This window comes from Montipora capricornis, chromosome 10 (genome assembly GCF_036669925.1).
Source record: "Montipora capricornis isolate CH-2021 chromosome 10, ASM3666992v2, whole genome shotgun sequence".
NCBI lineage: Eukaryota > Metazoa > Cnidaria > Anthozoa > Scleractinia > Acroporidae > Montipora > Montipora capricornis.
This window is the reverse complement of record NC_090892.1, coordinates 26,321,667-26,340,887: the sequence shown is the minus strand read 5'-3', so window position 1 is coordinate 26,340,887 and position 19,221 is coordinate 26,321,667. Positions and strand designations below refer to the sequence as shown.

Below are 19,221 nucleotides of genomic sequence, written 5' to 3'. Positions count from 1 at the left end.
CCGACATAACCTGCATCGCACAGGTCACACTTGAATAAATAAACAACGCATTGCTGGGTTACGATGTTAGGCTTGGGCTCACGCAAGCTTAGATCTTGTTTAAGCTTGCGGCTAGTAAACACGGGTTGAATGGTCTTCTGCACCTTGCTACTAAGATCTCTAAGTTGTCGTTTGACAGACACTGCAGCATCCTGATCTTTATAGGGGATAACTATCCGGATGGCGTCATCGGTATGCTGTTTAGGTTGGTCCACTGCGACTCTCGAGGTGATAAACCTGTTGATGACGGAATCAATAAGGTGATTCGGATACCTCAGCTTACGGAAAACTTCTCTCAGACGTTCACACTCTTCTGAAAAATGCGCCCAACATGATGATAGCCGGTGCGCACGATCAAGCATTGTGACGAGCAAGCCATGCTTGTAGCGGCTGTCCACATGGCTATGATAGTGCAGGAGTAGCCCTGTGTTTGTCGGCTTGACGTAAACCTTTGTTTCAACACATGGTGCGCGATTTAAAAGCTGTACCCCAAGGAAAGGGAGCATCCCATTTTTCTCTACCTCCATAGTGAAGCTCACGGCGCTATGGGCGTGGTTCAGAGTATCCAAAAATTGTGTAGCCGCTGCCAGATCCGGCATCCTAACTAGAGTGTCGTTTACGTAGCGGCGGTAAAATTCCGGGAGTTTTCCTTGACTTTTTAGGGACATTTCAATAGAGCACATAAATACATTAGCCAAAGGGTCAGGTGTAGTCCTGATGGATAAGCAGGAATATCTGCGGTTGTTGTCGCAGGCCTCTGTGAATGATACAAGCAAATTCTGTGCTGTCCCCTTAGAGAGACCAAAAAGTAAAGGGAGACCACCTAAGTATTACCGTCTCCTCCCAGAGAAAGAAAAAGTGGTAGAGTCAACAGTGCGCAGAATTTTACCATCGGCGATTGCTGACTCCGTTCGACCTACCGGATCAAGACTGGCTCGCTTTTACGGGTTGCCCAAGACCCACAAGAGGCAATTAGCAATGCGTCCTATATTATCTGCTACGGGCACTTACAACTACGCCCTTGCTAAATGGCTTGATGCTATGCTTAAGCCCTTGTCGGTAAACGAACATACCATCACTGATATCTTTGCCTTCACAAATGAAATTCGTGGAGTTAAAGGGGCTAGGTCACGCTATTTTAGGTAATTTTGTTTCATTTTGTTAATTATGAGCTCTAAACGTAAAAATTGGCAGAGCAAGAGTCTTTCATTTGCAAAATCACGGCCACATAACAACTGAGAATGATTTTCCAGCTTTGTAAATGACATTTTGATATAGATTGATATAAATTTGAAAAAAGGTGGGCCGACGTTTTTCAAATTTACCCAAATTCAATCCACTTCAATCCTCTCCAGTTTTGTCCATCCATGCCCCTTCTTGGCGTCCCTGTGTTTTGTTAGAGTTCTTCTATAGTTTTGAACAGTTATTTTGATATTTTAGTTAATTCTATGACCATTCGATCATTGCTGAAATTGCCTAAACTTGCGTGACCTAGCCCCTTTAAGATAAACCCGGGAGAAATCTTGGTATCTTATGACGTCTCATCGCTCTTTACAAATGTACCCTTGGACGAAACAATTGACATCCTGGCACGGAAAGCTTTCGAGAACAACTGGTTCAACGACACGTATGATCTAAACTTGACCAGAACTGATCTCGTTGATCTTATGCACGTTGCTACAAAGGGGCAGCTGTTTCAGTTCGACGGGGTCCTATACGAACAGACCGATGGAGTAGCTATGGGGTCTCCCCTTGGACCCCTTTTGGCTAATGTATTTATGTGCTCTATTGAAATGTCCCTAAAAAGTCAAGGAAAACTCCCGGAATTTTACCGCCGCTACGTAGACGACACTCTAGTCAGGATGCCGGATCTGGCAGCGGCTACACAATTTTTGGATACTCTGAACCACGCCCATAGCGCCGTGTGCTTCACTATGGAGGTAGAGAAAAATGGAATGCTCCCTTTCCTTGGGGTACAGCTTTTAAATCGCGCACCATGTGTTGAAACAAAGGTTTACGTCAAGCCGACAAACACAGGGCTACTCCTGCACTATCATAGCCATGTGGACAGCCGCTACAAGCATGGCTTGCTCGTCACAATGCTTGATCGTGCGCACCGGCTATCATCATGTTGGGCGCATTTTTCAGAAGAGTGTGAACGTCTGAGAGAAGTTTTCCGTAAGCTGAGGTATCCGAATCACCTTATTGATTCCGTCATCAACAGGTTTATCACCTCGAGAGTCGCAGTGGACCAACCTAAACAGCATACCGATGACGCCATCCGGATAGTTATCCCCTATAAAGATCAGGATGCTGCAGTGTCTGTCAAACGACAACTTAGAGATCTTAGTAGCAAGGTGCAGAAGACCATTCAACCCGTGTTTACTAGCCGCAAGCTTAAACAAGATCTAAGCTTGCGTGAGCCCAAGCCTAACATCGTAACCCAGCAATGCGTTGTTTATTTATTCAAGTGTGACCTGTGCGATGCAGGTTATGTCGGGTACACAAAGGGCCACCTTCACACGCGCGTTGAGGGACACCGTCCAAAGGCGTCATCTATTTACAGGCATTATTGCAAAGAACATAGCACTGCGGTTCTGAACAATTTCTTAGCACGCTTCAATGTAATCAAGAAATGCACGAACAAATTTGACTGCCTTGTTAATGAAATGCTGTGTATTCAATATCTTAAACCAGCATTGAATGTACAGTCGGATTCTCTTCGTGCTAAAGTATTCATGTAATTAGCTTGGCACTCTTTTATGCAAATTCGTTTCAACTTAGCCTTTTCACAAACCGCATTTTGTCTTTATAACCTTGATAATGGCGCAAGATGCACCGAAACGTCGGTTTCTTTCACTTATATTTCTTGTTTCATTTATTACATAAGTATAGAGATTTACGTACACTTCCGTGATGAAATAAAAATGACATACGATGTTTCCACTCGTGAAAAATTGTCGTATCAGCCTTTTCGTTGGCTAATATTATGTTGAACTTTGGCGCGAGTGGCCTGTGCACCGACAGCGGGAGTAAAATTTGTAAACATGGCTGCTGACTGGTGTATGGTTTTCAAAGGTGTTGATCTTTTATTGCTTAGTTTAACCCACAAAATACTTCAGAATATCTTTAAAAGTTTTTAAAGTGCTCAAGCGAGGTATGGAAGGTAAAGATTTCCTTTATTTAAAAAATGTTTTGCTATTTGTTTGGGAATTTCGTTCAAGATCGGTGGTTTGATAGCCTCTCGATGAAGACTTACCTCGTTCGTTAACTTTATGATCTCTGTACTTATATAATAAACAAATTACTTCATGGTTGGCTGGTTTGTACGATTTTTATTACTCACAACTCGTGAATAACAATCGTACGCACTCGCCAACCATGACGAAATCTATATTTATTTCACGGTGTAAGTGGCCTTTCATTTTCTCGGAAATCGTATGTCATCACCGTTAAGTTCCACGAATCCAGCGTGTTCGTAGGGTAAGGGTATTCCCCATCAGAAAGGGGTTTTCCCTTACATAGCAGGTTCTGATTGGTTTTAAGACTGAGATCATTCGACTTTTCGGTAAGACCGAGTTTTCATTGTATTTGGCTGGATTTTGTTGTCAACCGTCTCCGAACAGAATGGATGACAATTTCTTGAGTGAGCACATCTTCCACGATATGAACGCTGCCGATTCTCCTTCATGGTGGGGAGAAAACTCACTGTTTGACGATGTTTTGACCAGTGATTGGAACAATGATGTCAATGATCTCTTCAACGGTAAAGAGAAGGACGACGAAGGATTTGAAGAAGAAGAACAAGAACAAGAACAAGACGAAGATGAAGAAGAAGAAGAAGAAGAAGAAGAAGCAATTTCTGACAGTGGAATTCCTTTGGCTATAGAGCATTTCAGCGACGAAGACATCAAGAATCTTCGAGTTAGGGAGCTGAATAAACTTCTTCGTGGTTTGTCACAAGATGAAGCTACAAAGATACGTCGCAAGCGCCGAAATCTTAAGAATCGAGACTATGCTTGGACCTGCCGCCAACGTCGCCTTCAGATAAAGGAGGATCTTTTTAACGAAAATAACTCTTTAAAAAAGCAGTTGACGGATCTAACTGAGATTCTTCAAAGAGCTATTACAGAGAAAAATGCATATAAACGTAAATTCTTTAAAATACAGTCTGCATGCGAACAAGCCGGATTGGTCTTGGAGTCTCGTCTGGTGTTTCCTCAGCCTTCACTGACGTCGAGTGAGTAGAATTTGTACATTACTTCGCAGCTTTCTTGCGAATAATCTCGAGGATTTTTGCGCTGCAAGGAAAGGTGAAATGCGATATCGAGCTACGATTTCCGGAAGGACATTGTACTATTAATTGCGTTGGATAACAAAGCAAGTATATCTTATCAGGCGGCAAAGTGAATTGTCAAAATTAGTTGAGTGTAGATGTTTCTTTATCACTGCAAAAACGTGCGATGTGTTTCTTCGTTTTGAACAGATCCTGCTTTCGGGTTCAATATTGCTGAACAGTCCTAACTTTTCATACAATCGAAACTTATTTCAGTTTGTCGGGGATTTGTCGTATTGAGGAACGTGAACTAATTGGTTGAAGCTTGATTCCATCACTTTCTAACCCATATTACGCAGGGATTGTTTAAATAGTGCCTATGGCATTTAGACCTTGCCTTTACCGGAGAAATGAATAGAGTGCTATATTATTGTTTATTATTAAGTATGATTATCTATTCCACTAACCTGCAATAAATTCCATGTAACAATTAGTTTCTTCCGTCTCAGTAGAAGGTGCTACTTTTGTTTGTTGGTTGTGCTTACGCGGTGTTATGCGAGTGTCGAAAGTTAAAACCAGCCCTTAGCCTTTACTGAGCTTCGGATTTGATAAACTCTTCTCTGATTTCCTCCTCTTTCTTCGTCTATTGCTTGTTTCTTGATTGTCATTAAATTATCTGGTACGAATTTCCATAAATTTTAAACCAGCCCTTAGCCTTTACTGAGCTTCGGATTTAATACATTCTTCTCTGATTTCCTCCTCTTTCTTCGTCTATTGCTTGTTTCTTACTTGTCCTAAAATTATCTGGTACGAATTTCCATAAATATATGAGCGTCAACTTCTCTTGCATTTAGTCAGCGATGGATGTGATTACATCTCTCCCTAACTGATGCTTACTCAATATACTAGTTTAAACCCTCGTTTGGAAAAACGTTCTATCACCATGCTATCAACGTGCTACTAGAGGACAACGTTCTGCTTGTTTATCGCGTTGGAACTATTTGTCAAGTAATGGTATTACATTTCTGACGCTCTGAAGAGAAAGGGAGGCGGGTGTTTGTAATAGAAGGTGAAACCACGACAACTTAAGAATGAACGTAGTCTTCTGTGTTTTTTTTAAGGATCTTAAACGAGACGACGGTCGCAATATCGTCATTTGAAATTATAAATTTGCCTTGCAATCAACTCGCCAACTCCTTCGGAAACTTTCATCGTCGTGCCCTCGCTTCCTTCATAAAGACCTTCATTTCACGCCGTTGTGTATCAAAGAACGTTAAACGACTTTACGCGAACAGCGTGCAGAACCACTGCTTTTGCTCATCAGGCTTAGATATTGGTTAATCTGAAGAGGTTGCTTTCATGTCATGTTTACAGCGCTGCTTGGATGTAAGCTTTAAAAAGTCTCGATGTCAATTTGTACCCAGGAGGAACCAGTCAGAGAAATACCGTCATTTAAAAGGAATCATTTTCTTGAAAACTGACAAGTAAGAATCTGTGATATTGCAAAAAGTTAATTCCTTCTACGTTCTTGATTATTGCGCCTTGTTTTGGTGCCCGTAGTTTGCACTGACGATTGTTTTCAAGTTCTCTACTTTCACTTTCATTTTTTTCATTTTAACTTCGTTTTACTCAATATGAATATAAAAAGACTATGGTAGCCAGCAGGTAGCAATCTCTCGACTGAAGAACATACTAAATTACTACTGTACTTATATAATAAACAAATTACTTCATGGTTGGCTCGTTTTTACGATTTTTACTACTAAATTATACTTTCACAGATATCGATCAACGTCTCACTGACCCCGACACAAAGTAAAGCCTCATTTACACTAGCAAGGTTTCCTTGACAAGTCCACTTGTCAAGGAAACCTTGCCGACTGTACACACTAGCAAGTTTTCCTTGACAAAATTTTCCTTGACAAGTTTTCCTTGGTAGTGTAAATGAAAAATATGACGAATTTTCCTTGACAAGTGCACTTGACAAGTAATATCCTTGTCACATTTTCCTTGTTGTCCGTATACACGAGCAAACTTCTGACTTGACAATTTTTCCTTGTCAAGGTAACGCTAGCACGCCAGATTTTCCTTGACAAGGAAAATTTGTCCACTGTTCCCCATCTACACGAGCAATTTTTCCTTGTCAAGGCCAACTTGTCAAGGAAAAATTGCTCGTGTAAATGGGGCTTAAAAGGGAGTTTCCCTTTGCTTTAATTAATCAAACTGAAAGCTTTCGGTTTCAAAGCAAGCCATCTGGAAGTTTCTCAGATATGGCGGCTGGCGATGGGATGTTCTCCATAGAAAACCATTTGTCGCTTGCCTCTCCATCTATTCCAAGTTCCTCGCTGTTGTTCGATAATTCGGTAACATTGTTTAACGAGGTCAGTGTTCGAGGATCTGAGATTCCCATCGAATTCGATGATCCTATACACAATTCACAGTCAAGCATAGAACCCGGAAGTAAATCAAAGAAAAAGGTTGCCTCCAAACGAAGTCAGAAGACATGCAAAACTTTCAATTCTGAATTATTACTTGGTTTAAGCGACAAAGAACTAGAAAAGATGACCATGAAAGAGCTTAATAACTGCATTAAAGGTATTCCTAAGCTTCAGGCGCAAAAGATCAAAAAAAGAAGACGCATTCTCAAGAATCGAAAGTATGCGTTTAAATGTCGGTTGAGGTGCCATGAAAAGAAAACCAAGATGTCGGAAGAAAATGCATCTTTGGAAAGGGAGGTTTCTGCCACGAAAGCGAAGCTGCAGAGGATCCTGAATCAGAGGGATTATTACAAGTCAAAGTATCTGCAACTTCGAAAACATCTTGAATCAGCTTCTTCCCGGGAGCAGCCTGAACCTTTGTAAAGTATAAATGCTTAATAAATGAAGAGGAAATCAAGTAAATAGCAGCGAGTAAAGTTTATTAATGTCACATTTTAAACAGTGAACATAAATTGCGGGGTTCTTATATTACATGCATGTTTACATGCATGTTTACGTCAGTAACTGAGTTATAGTCCTCATGCAACGACACTATAAATTAGTCTATATCAAATAATAAGACGTGTGATCGTTTATCTTAAGACGTAATCACCGGGTTGTAGATCGCGACGTTTAGATCGATGAGTGCTGATCCTTACGCTTACCGTAAATCCTCGATTAAGCGTCGCGGCGCTTGTTAATTTCTCCGAGATTTTGGTGCGGCGCTTATTTAAAACAAGTGCATCACAAATTATAACGTTAAGAGAATGAAGTGAGTCACTTACTAGAGATGTACAAAAATGCATTATTTAACCAGTATTAAAATGAAAGAAAAACGTAAACACATATTAGTAAAAGAAAGAAATACTCGCAAAATTTCACAGAGTTCGCGTAAACATTGGGCATTGTGTTTTGTCCCATCAAAATTATCAAACATAAAGATCAAACGTGGTTTCTCTGGGTTTGCGGTACTCAGTTTTCGGAAGTCAGAACAGTAATTCGATGTCAATGTCATCGTTAATGTCATCTTCAACGTTGTCGTCACTATCTACAATTTGGCAGGGATCATTCACATCTTCAGTTTTTGAACCTGTGATTAATGTAAAGGGGTCATTGTCAGGTTCCGACAAAACTGACGCCTGAATCTTCAGCATTTCCCTTCCTGCACAGCAAGGCTGACCTTCTGGTGATCCATCGCCGGTTGGTAAATTGAGGACGCAGCATGGGAATTATTTCTTGATTAAATCTCTCGGTAATTCGGACCATGATTGCAAGATCCACTGAATTTTTGTCCGCCGTGGAGGGGACTTCAAATTTCCAGCAGGGATTTCTCTGTGTATGCCGACCTCGCCCATCCAATTGTCGTACTTTTCCGTACAAGCGGCTTTAAAAGGCTTGTTCCATAACACTTCTGGCGCTTGAATGTACTTTCTTTGAACGCAGCGATTGTACTACGCTGTCTTCAATATGGCATTCGTAAGAATCCCAAGCCAATAGTCGGCGATCAAATGCAAATAATCCAAGAACGTGATTGACCCATTCATTGGTCAGCTCCGTCGTCATCCATGCATTGGCTGAACTGGCAATATATGCCTGCCCTTTGTATTCTTGGCAAAGGACTGCTACTTCACGTTTGGCGCCCTTGAAAACAATCATCGGCTTTAGCTTTGTGCCATCAGCTTTGGCAGCTAAACAAACTGAAACTCGACTTCTTTCATGTCCAGTTGTCTTATGAGTCACCGTTGTTGCACCTGTCGTGTCTACAGTTGTCTCAGATAACCATGTCAGTCCAAATGTCTCGTCCATTGCTATGATATTGCATGGCCTATAATTGCTTCTTGACTGTAGTCACCTTACATGTAACACATAGGCAACAATCTTGGCCACCAAATGATCAGGATCTTTCTGTGCCACTGAAGTTTTCCTCCGAAGAGAGAGGTGATTGCGGGGCATAAACTTTTCTAACCACCCACGTGAGGCTTTGAATTCTTCTTCATGGGCACCACAGCTGGTGTCATCTTTTCGCGCCAATTTCAGCTCATCAAAGACAACCTGAACCTTCTTCGTAATAAGCTTTCTGGATACTCTCAGACCCCTTTCTCGGCGACTTGTTATCCAGTCTAACACGAGGTCGTCGATGTCTTGGAACAGGGGTTTTCGTCCTCCACCATCGATACGTTTGCGTTTCGTTCCTGAAGGAGTTCCACTGACGATGACAATGGACTCTTTATTTCCGCGCCATTCTCTAACATGTCGTTCATCAACATCAAATTTTCTGGCAGCAGCCCGGTTTCCTTGCACCTCGGCATCTTTGATTACTGTTAGCTTGAATGCAACAGTATAGGAGCGAATGCGCTCGCCTTTGTGCGATGTAATATCAGCACAATCAAGCAATTCGTTTTCAGAGGCCATGTTGTTCATCCGCTTCAGTCCTCTGAAAAACCCAAAGCGAAATGTGATAGGTATCTCATGTGGGTTGTAATCGAGTTCTCTCTTGGGAAAGACCACCTCCGGAGAGCTACTTGATTTTAGGCCCGGGTCGTACTTGCTCGAATATTGTTTGTTTTACCAATTATATCTGTCAGCGGTCGAGTTTCGCAGGTGCGACCACTGAAAATTTGCTCTGCCGTTCCAAATATTTTGCTGCGCGACAAAACTTCAAAGGCCATTTACCAGTTTCAGCACTTGGACGCCTTCAATTTGACTACTGTCTGTTTTGCTGTTATGTGGTCTCATTGATCAGTAGTCCATTCAGAAGATTAAGGAGGAAAGGCCAGACCACAACACCGGGAACTACATGCCCTACTCTTTTCGACTAGTGTGTGGGATCTTTAACGTCCCACAGGTTTTATGAACATTGAAGGGTTGTGAGACTGGGCCTTATCCCAGAAGACTTGAAAGTCTAACCATTTTCAGATGTAATTACAAAGGCAGCACTTTCTCCTCAGTTATTTTAAGACCCTGAGTGTTGGTCCGGCCGCAGTCGAACTCACGACCTCCCGCATTGTAGCCCGGTGCTCAACCAACTGAGCCACGCGGTCCGTTGACTTTGACTTTTTCTTTAAGGCTCCGTTGTAGAGCTTTGCAGCCCTACAATTTTTGTCAAGATCGAGCAGTCCTTTGATCAGGTGATAACGGCTGCCAAGTTTGACAACTGATCGAAGACAGATGTCGCGCTAGCGTTCTTAGCTTTCAAAACTCACGGTGTTCATATCAGTTGTCTCTTCAACAAGAGCGGTCGTTACCCTTTTGTAATCAGTATTTATAATCCTGGCCGAAGTCAAGAGAACAGTCAGGAACAACGACCGGGACAAACATTTTATTCACAAATTGCACCGTGAAGGCTGCCTGAAAATTCAAGTTCAATAAAAACAAAAAGAAAATGAGTACAAGTTTGAGCCTGGCATTTCGCCGCATCATAACCAGTTTTTAAAAACAAATGACGTGTTTCGCGGCAAGCATGCGGTCACTGCGGCGAAGATGTTAGTGATGACAGAAAATAATTTGAGTTGGGATGAGTTGAGCTTTTGCGTACTCTTAATGCGACCGCATACAATTTATCTAAATTTTGACAAATTTGCTTTGGTCAAAATATGGAATGAAATTTTGTTCTGCCAAATTAAAAATTGACACAAGTACGACCCGGGCCTTACTGCAAAATTTGACCTTTAATAGATATACTCCGTCATGGTAATACAATACAACTGCATGGGTTATATTACCATTGCCGGACCTGAAGCATGACGCTGGTTATTATTTATCATCTTAAGAGGAAATGTCCACTAAAACCGAGCGAAAATCAAAAAGGTTGGGACATGATGAAAAAGACAAATTCTTCATATTTCGTACAAAGATAGCCTATCATACTGTAAGAAACGTGGTGGGATTTTTTTCTTGAAAGGTTTATTTTAATTCCCGAAAATGACGAAATTCTGTTCGGCCCCCGCGATCAGAGAAAACGCTGCCATTTTAGCGTAAGATGCTAAATTCAAATCAATCCCCATTTGCAGTTGCATCGCTTTTAACCTCACATTTGTGCCCAGAAACGTCTTTAATACGTGTCAACGAGTAATTCGAGCCTAAACATTCACTTCTGTGTCGAAACAGAAATTCAGGGAAAGCCGTGAAAAAGTAGCAAAATTTTGCGTGGTCGAAATTCCCGGCTCGGTGCATTTTTTAAGAAGGAAATATCCATTCCCGGTAAAATAGCAAATCGCCCGAAATTTTTAGATTTAGTTAGTAGAAACATAGTTAATCTAGGGACTGGTTATGAAACCCTGGGAATTGCAAAAGCAGGAACAATACAGTCGCAATTAGATGCTGAACCGAACGTGACCCTGCACAATCTTTTGTTTTTGGTTCGCAAGTTAATTTCGCACAAATTAGTCGAAGCTTTTGATTGGTTGTCCTGCCGAAAAAAGCGTGTTTTTGTCGGGTTTTGACTATGGTAGAAACGTTGGTCTTAATCCGGATATACAAATTAGCGCCGGGCTTTTTATCGGCGCCGACTATCAACACCCTCAAAATCGGCAAAGTCACAGCATCAATCCGTCAACTTGGGTAAATGGTGTCACGAAAGTCAGGCCGTGACTTCTGCCACTTCTTTTCAGTTGCTCATGATATCTGGCGTATTATGAATGCGATTGCAAGATTTAAGAGTGATTGCCACTAAAAATCAAAGAAATCGTGGCCAGGGTCAAAAAATCAATTTCCCTTAGACTTTGTCAGTTTGAAGGCCTAGGTAAGGAAATCAAGTTAGTTTTTTGAAATATTTCATTTAACGGCAGAAAACCATCGAAAACGGTTATCGTACCGGAAGCTCAAATTTTCACTCCGTGAGAATCCAAAATTTCACACTTTTCAGCTCCTTGCTACACAGACGTTTACATCGCTGTGAATCTTTCTCATTTTTAATTAGATATATTGACTCTTCCTCAGCCAAGACATAGTGATTATTTTTATCTATAGATCGTTTTCACTGTCACGCAATAAAAAAATAAATCGAAAACCATCCAGTGGAAAAAGTCAAGAATTCGTGATGTTGTAGAAGATAAATGAAGAAGACACTTCTCCAAGTTTTAGGCCTGCGCGTTTCCCCAAACTTCAGATATTCGTCGAAATGTTTCGCAGAAATTTACAGAGCCCAGTATGAAAACGCCATGTTGGTGCACATCTGTGGTGCACCAATATGGCGGCCGGAAAATAGTGTCAACATCTGTTACTTACTTTGGCTATCTAGGCGAGTGATCATCTGTACTGAACAGACAGCTATTTACCTAAGCACTTTTCCTAATGCTTTAAATTCTAAAAAGGCTCAAAACCATGAGATAAATATATATTTCTCAATAAACTCGATCGTCGCCTCGTGTCACGCACCGCTATAACTCAGAAATTCAAAATGCTCTGGTTTCCAAACGAAGCACGCTATTGAGCTTTAAAATTGCAAATGGATACAAATTTACCGCCTCTTATGCCTGATGAGGATAAAAACTTTCGTGGCTCTTTAGTTTTGGATTTTAGAAAATGATGACGTCACGTGAAAACGATCTATTGTTCTTTCCGAGCGAACTGAGCCCCAATTAAGCAAACACACTTTCCTCATTAGTTGAAAACTCAAAAATAATCTACATCCAGCGAGACAAAAAGCTGACCGGTAGTGTTTCAAATCTTCTGATATTTTAACCAGAGAGTGTCCAGTCATTGAGGTTTAAGCTTGCAGTTTCATTTATTTGGGATCTACTATCAGTTTTGAATGAACGCCGGTCAAAAGTCGAGAAAATTACAATTCAGCGCCAGTGAAATTTACAATGTGAGCTAATGCAACTCACCCCAAAATAGAAAACCAAATTTGGGTCAGAGACATCGCAATTAAGACGGTTAAATCATTTTACGTTTTGCTTCGTTATATAAAATGTATCTATATCGATCATGAAAAACTAACTCGAAAAAAGTGAGGGAAACACGAAACTTTTACTCTCCCATGATTTGTCACGCACGATCAAATTCGCAAATATTTTAAATCTGTTGCGTCAAATCAGTCATAAGTAAAACTATCTTAGTTGCTGATGTGAGACTTTGCTGTAATATGACAGAATTTCCTATTAAAAGTGGTAGAGAAATTAAAAAAGGCCAGATTAGAAATCGGACCAAAATTAATTAATTTCATTACGTGTGTGAGACTGTATGTCGTCGTGGAAGCCAATAGGGTAATTGTTCAGACGGAAAGTAAATGTTACTTCTTGATCTAAATAAACAACGCACTTACCTCGGAAGAAACCAAGGTTATTACTGGGAAGTACAGATTAAAAATGTTGTGTTCGTACTTCAATATTGCCGGTGGAATTTGTGGCGCGGACGAACGCAGTAGTTCTTCGACTTCCATCATACCACTCACCCAGTGTAATAAGTAGATCAAAAAACACAAAAAGTCCTTGAAATTTTCCGGCGTTGAAACTGAAGTGGAACTTATCTTGGCAAGATGCGGATGTTTTGAAAAGCCATCAAACGTCTTGGAAATGACCGTCTGTCCCGCTCATCGGGCGCAATTGGGCAAAGGTTGGCGAAGGCCAAGTGGTTTATGTAGCGTACCGGAAGTTGTTTCGGGTCACTGGAAGGACCTTCGGAAAGTACCAACAATGCAAAAAGGAATAAATTTGTCCCAGTCCATCAAGTTATTGGAACTTACAAATCCGTTTGTCCCTGTGGGCTCAGGTAAATGATGAAGTGTTTGATGAACTAATAGCCAGTTGATTGCCATCATGTATCGGAGCCCGTATTCCTGCAAATGTCAGACACCGCGTATTCCGTTAGCAGCTCGCACTGTGTTAAGGATTACGTACCGGCTTGTGATATAAAAGCAGTCTAACCAGATATAAAGCAAAACTCCAGTCTTTGGGTACGATTAAATAATAATAATAATAATAATAATAATAATAATAATAATAATAATAATAATAATAATAATCTTTATTTCTTAAGATAAAAATACATATCCTAAGTTACAATTAATAAGAAAGAAAAAATATAAACTCTAGAAACTATTTACATATCACATTTAAAAATTATTCTGTTACTAAAAACGTTCTTAAATCTCTCAGTGTGGATCCAACGGACAGAGACTGACGTATTTCTAAGATTGTACCTCGTTTTCTTTTCCTTAGGTAAAAACTGGAAGAACGGACATTCGATCTTTTTTGTAGAGTGTCTTGTCCGCCTTCTCTAGCAAGTCCCTGATATTTACATTCTTGGACGTATACATGTATAACTTTCTTTTCATACACCGGTCTAAGAAATTTTGTTTTACAGAAAGGTCGGAATCTGAGGCACCATAAACCGACAGAGCGTAAGAAAAATTTGGTATAACTATTGCGTGAAAAAGGTGATCTACTTCCTCCTGGGACATTCCTTCCTTACGTGAAGATCCTAATACGAATAATGACTTGTTCGCCTTAATTACCTTCGCGCGCACGTGACAACTGTATTTACAAATTGTTGGAACACCTAATATGGGTAACTCTGCGCTCTGCAGTATATTACTAACTGACGCGATGTCCTGACTGAAATCTTTCTTACGGTAAATAATCTCCTTGCATTTTGTTGGATTTTCCATTTCCATTTTGTTGGATTTCCAAAGTTTCCATTGATGGAAGAAAAATGTTAGGTTCGTAATGAGCAAAACATATCACATTTTATTTTTCCCTCACCCCTTTCATCCTTCATCGCACCATCAGCCTTTCGCAATTGCATTTATGTTTCCAAAAATAGCTACAGTTAAATTTGGTACGGCTCCATCTAAAATTACGCGTCTTTGGGATAATTTCTGTGGTGTTAACAGCGATGTTAACAGCGATGTTCAGCGTGTTTAAAGAACAGGTACCTGAGACAGGACATATGACAGAAGAAGTTGCTAACATCGCAGATAGTTTGAGCGAGTTAAACCTGGTGAGTATGTAGCCCTAAATAAAATGCTAAAATAAGAAATAGAAATGTGAAATCAGAGTATAAAAATAAACGAAGATCTCATTAACTAAAAATAGCGGCCGCTAAGCACAACAAACCAGATGACGGACAAACAGGTAGTAATTGTAAATTTTTAATCACTCGTTCCGCTAGTAGCTGCTTTTCAGTGTATTGGGCTATTACTTTTCACTCTACTTATTGATCGTAGTTACTAGAGGCAGTTCACGTTGAAGGCTGCCTTGGAGTATAACGCTACTTTAGCCGTGTTCTCGCCTCGGCTAGTCGGGTCACCCTGTCTGGCATGTAAACGCTCCAATGTGTTTTCTAACGGAACGTATGAAAAAATTGGCTCTTCCATGCAGGGTAGCTCAGTTGTTCGGGTAAGGGCCAAGTCGCACTAGAGGACAAAACTGTTATTTATGTCAAAAATCTGTCATCACAATGAAAAACCAAGTGCGACCGGTTTGTCCACCGAAGGACAAAATTTGGTCGCAGACGGACAAACTTCAAAGATGCCGTCGACTACCTCTGGAGCAGGCCGAACTGAAACAAATCTTGAAAAACAATGGCGAGGGTGTCTTGATTCGGAAGTGATTTGACAGGTGATATGTAGCAGAGTCTCTATGCGATAGACTTCGTAGCCTGCGAGCAGGCCCACCGAAGAGAGAGAGAGCGTTCTCGCAGGCTATAGACTTCGCGGTAAAATTGAAAACGTTCTCATTTCGCAACATCATGAATCCAGGCGCGGGCGACCAATATTTTCCGTATGAAATGTGGCAACAATCTATCCGATGCCTAGCCCTTACATATTCAACGATTGAGGAACTCCCAGCCCATCTCCTTCTACCACGCGTTCTGACTCGTTGCAAGAATCCTTTCAGTTCAGCGAAGACGGCTCAATGCCCGATCATCCCAAACTTCTTTGCGCCGTACATCTTCGTCAGCTGAGAACATTTTGAGATCCCTCGTGTAGCGGTTTGTGGATGGAAACAGCGAGTAAAGGCGGTTTCGAAGGAAATTGCGCGACGCTCACAGCATGGTGTGATGTTTTGTTCACATATTTTGTTCTAAAGTGCGACTGTAGCTTTCCGGACAATTTTTTTGTCACTGGCCGATTTCAAGTCAGATTTGTCCTGAACAAATCCGAAATTGCCCTCTAGTGCGACTTGGCCCTAACTCGGTTAGCCGAGGAACCCGCTCTTTGTGTAAACAGTGTAAAAAGTACCTTCTCCGCCTCCACCCACCAGCCCCCCTCGCCCCCCCCCCCTCCCCCCCCTCCTAGCGTCGCACATGAAATTCAAACTTTTCTTTCCTTTCTCGCACTTCAGGTCCATCATGAAACTGATAGAGACATTTCTTTTTCCATTCCGGCCACTGAGACTGAATGTAAAGCCAAGTTTAAACGAAAAAGTTTTTATGTACCAGACGAGGCTTCACAGGAAAGTGAAGATAGTTTAACCGACGTTCAAGACGAGTCCAGGGAACAGCTCAACCGCTTTCTACAGGTTCGAGACATCAGCCCAGTGCGCCACGTACTGTCAGTACCGTGGAATGAAGCACAAAGCCGTTCTAAGCGCCGATATGTGAGAAAAGACGAGCAGTGCGTTTCAGCAGTTCTAGATGTCCTTGCTCCAAAAGACTCAAAATGCATTATGTGAGCGCAAAGGTTATCTAAGAACAACTGGTGGGAAAAGTCGGAAGGATCTGGAGCTTCTTGAAGCGTTTGCCGAGAGTTACTTAAACGCTCAGCACTGGAGTACTCGACGGCAAATACTCTCAATCCTGTCTGACAAGTTGTCTTTCAAAGAGGTGCAGGAGTTTATCCCAACAGTCACCAGTTACCGCTATAACATAGCTCGACACCATACCTTGCTACACGGGAGAGCAGAACCGATTCCAAGCCATGAATACCGTAGGATGAAAGTTGACCAAGGAAAATTAGAAGATTTCATTTCGTTCATCACAAGTCCGCATGTTCTTCGTGATGTTCCTTTTGGCAAAAGGCTTTTGAAGCTATCAACTGGTGAGGTTATTAAGACCCCAAACGTGATCAGAATGATGATACCTGAGCGTATTGTTCAACAGTACCAACAATACTGTAGTGGAAGAGGCAAGCTAAAATCAAGAGCAAATCTGATGTGTTCCTTGTTCAGGATTGGGCGATGAAATACATGCCACGGAAAGTTCGAGAGCCGCAGTCGGACTGGTTTGCTAAGCGAGCACTTTGAGTCTCAAACATTTGTACATGTCTTTCAGAACTGTTCACAAGACAGTGCCGTCGTGGTATCTATAATGCAGGACTGCCTCGCCTCACTGAAGAAGGAAATGCCGGAATTAGAAAGAGCTTATTACAAGCAAGATAATGCGGGCTGTTACCACAGCGGGTATACAATCGTTTCAGCTAAACTAGCAGGTGACATCGCTGGGGTGGTTGTAGAACGGAACGACTTTTCCGACCCTCAAGGCGTCAAAGGAGTCTGCGACCGTCAAGCAGCAACTGTTAAGAGATGTAGGAAGATATGTTAACGACGGTCATGATGTGACAACAGCTGTGCAGCTGGAAACTGCCGTAGAGTCTGGTCCAGAGTCTCGTGCGAAAGCTAGTTACGTCTCACTTAATACGTTAATTACTCCGTCAGTCAAATGGGAGGGTGTTAGCTTGCTTAACAACTTCAAGTATGAAGAGAGCGGAATACGTGCGTGGAGAGCGTTCAATGTGGGTCCAGGGAAGTTGATACCGTGGTCTCAATTTGAGGGCGTTTTGCAGATCCCGGATGTTCTACAAGTGCTTGATCCCCCATCGCAGACCACGCCATCTTTCAAGAGCGTGAGACACAGGCATGTAAAGAAATCATCTAAACGGGATCCAGAAGCAACCAACGAGACCACCAGTCGAGACCAAGATGATGATTATAGTGAAAATGATCAAGCTTCACTACTTTTCCCGTGCCCCGAGGAAGGATGTATAAAAGCCTACAGCCATTTTACATCGCTACAAGCACATCTGGACACGGGTAAACACAAACGACTCCCTGAACAGGAAACACTGTATGACAAGGCAAAACGAGTTTACGCTTCAAAGCTAATGGATGAAGGTAGTAGGATTCCCACTGTACAGTTACAATGTGAAGAACAGAGCCAATGCTTAAGTCCCCTTCCAATGGGATGGGCTCTAAAGACAATCACCAAGAAGGCTCGTTTTACGCAGAAACAGAATGAATTTTTGAAACAGCAATTTGAAATTGGCGAGCAAAGTGGAAGGAAAGCAGATGCGAGTGAGGTCTCAAAATTAATGAGATCTGCAAGGGACGAGTTGGGAGTTTCAACCAGAACAAGTTCTAACAGGAAAGCAAATCACTGGATTCTTCTCAAGACTGGCAGCAAAGAAAAGGCTGGCTCCCAGTACAGTGAACCGTGGAGATTCAGACGACGAGGTCCCAGGAGAAGATAACAGGGCAGCGCTGGCGCAGACGACCCATTCGGAAATCTGTGCGCGTGTGATGAGGGAGGTTTCTCTTCAGCACCCAATTGTATCCTCGTCAGGCTACAATATCTGTGAACTCATGCAAGCGTGCAAGAAGAAACCGACGTCGCTAAGTGTGGACATGTTGCGTAGCATTTGCATTGAACTGGGCTTGGATGTCTCCGATATATCGCAAAGACGAAAGAATCCGTATATCAGTCGTTTGTCGCAGCTTGTGGACGAATGCAGCTGTGCCTCGTAAAACCGAGAGAATTAAATCAGCTGTTTACATTTATGCGATTATTTAGTAGGTAATGGGTGAGGTGAGCTTTCCATAGAACCTTACAGTGACTGAGCCCCAGGGGGGGTACTCCCTTATATGGGCTATATAGGTATCTGCCGCCCCAAAGGGCATGGCTTTTCAGCCGTTTTGGTCATAGATAGGGTATCGATTTTGGCCATTTTGGTCATAAACAGGGTATGGTTTTTGCACTTTAGTCTTGAATTGAGTATGCTTTTTAAGAAGAAGCTACGTTTTCATCATTATCGATAAGATCATCAAAAGCCTTTCATAAATTGTTTAGGGTAACCGTGCCAGCCGCAACGGTCATTAATAGGGTATCGAATTTTTGCTCAGGTCATAAATAGGGTAGGGAAAATCACAAGTTTTGGTCATAAATAGGGTACGGGTTTTGGAAAGCGGGCTTCACACCTCCACCCAATTTTTCTGGGAGTACCCGCCCCCACCCCACGGGAACCGAGCCAAATTCTATACACTGCGTACGTTACTCTAAACTATTTAACCTTCAACCAACCATAACGATGCTCGACGAGTGGGATAGATATTCGTAAGCAGCACGTGTAAGTTAGCTGGTTTCTGAAAATATCTACACCGTGCCAAGATAGGCCCATTTCTCCTTAGGTTCCGGAAAGCGGTATGACGGAAATTGGGTTGACTACATGTTGTACTTTGTTGGTATGCAAGTGAAATTCCACCGAGAATCTAA

General features: G+C 41.9%; 4 protein-coding genes and 1 pseudogene across 4 annotated transcripts in view; 4 read left to right on the top strand and 1 right to left on the bottom strand.

The window, feature by feature from the left end:
* Window positions 1–638, bottom strand: part of LOC138020540 (uncharacterized) — a 750-nt gene extending 112 nt beyond the window's left edge. The window contains exon 1 of the mRNA XM_068867510.1: window positions 1–638. This exon is cut by the window's left edge and continues 112 nt beyond it. Coding sequence (XP_068723611.1) covers window positions 1–638 — 638 coding nt within the window.
* Window positions 639–756: 118 nt separating this feature from the next.
* LOC138020539 (uncharacterized) lies at window positions 757–3,290 on the top strand. Its single transcript, XM_068867509.1, has 3 exons — window positions 757–1,181; window positions 1,535–2,663; window positions 3,264–3,290. The coding sequence occupies exons 1-3, from the start codon at window positions 757–759 to the stop codon at window positions 3,288–3,290; spliced, it is 1,581 nt and encodes a 526-aa protein (XP_068723610.1).
* Window positions 3,291–3,603: 313 nt separating this feature from the next.
* On the top strand, window positions 3,604–4,805 carry LOC138019279 (transcription factor MafB-like). The gene has a single exon (XM_068866010.1). The coding sequence runs from the start codon at window positions 3,667–3,669 to the stop codon at window positions 4,285–4,287; it is 621 nt and encodes a 206-aa protein (XP_068722111.1). The 5' UTR covers window positions 3,604–3,666; the 3' UTR covers window positions 4,288–4,805.
* A 1,780-nt stretch (window positions 4,806–6,585) lies between these two features.
* On the top strand, window positions 6,586–7,176 carry LOC138020538 (transcription factor MafA-like). The gene has a single exon (XM_068867507.1). The coding sequence runs from the start codon at window positions 6,586–6,588 to the stop codon at window positions 7,174–7,176; it is 591 nt and encodes a 196-aa protein (XP_068723608.1).
* Window positions 7,177–14,628: 7,452 nt separating this feature from the next.
* LOC138020537 (uncharacterized) lies at window positions 14,629–18,806 on the top strand (annotated as a pseudogene).
* The last annotated feature ends 415 nt before the right edge of the window (window positions 18,807–19,221 follow it).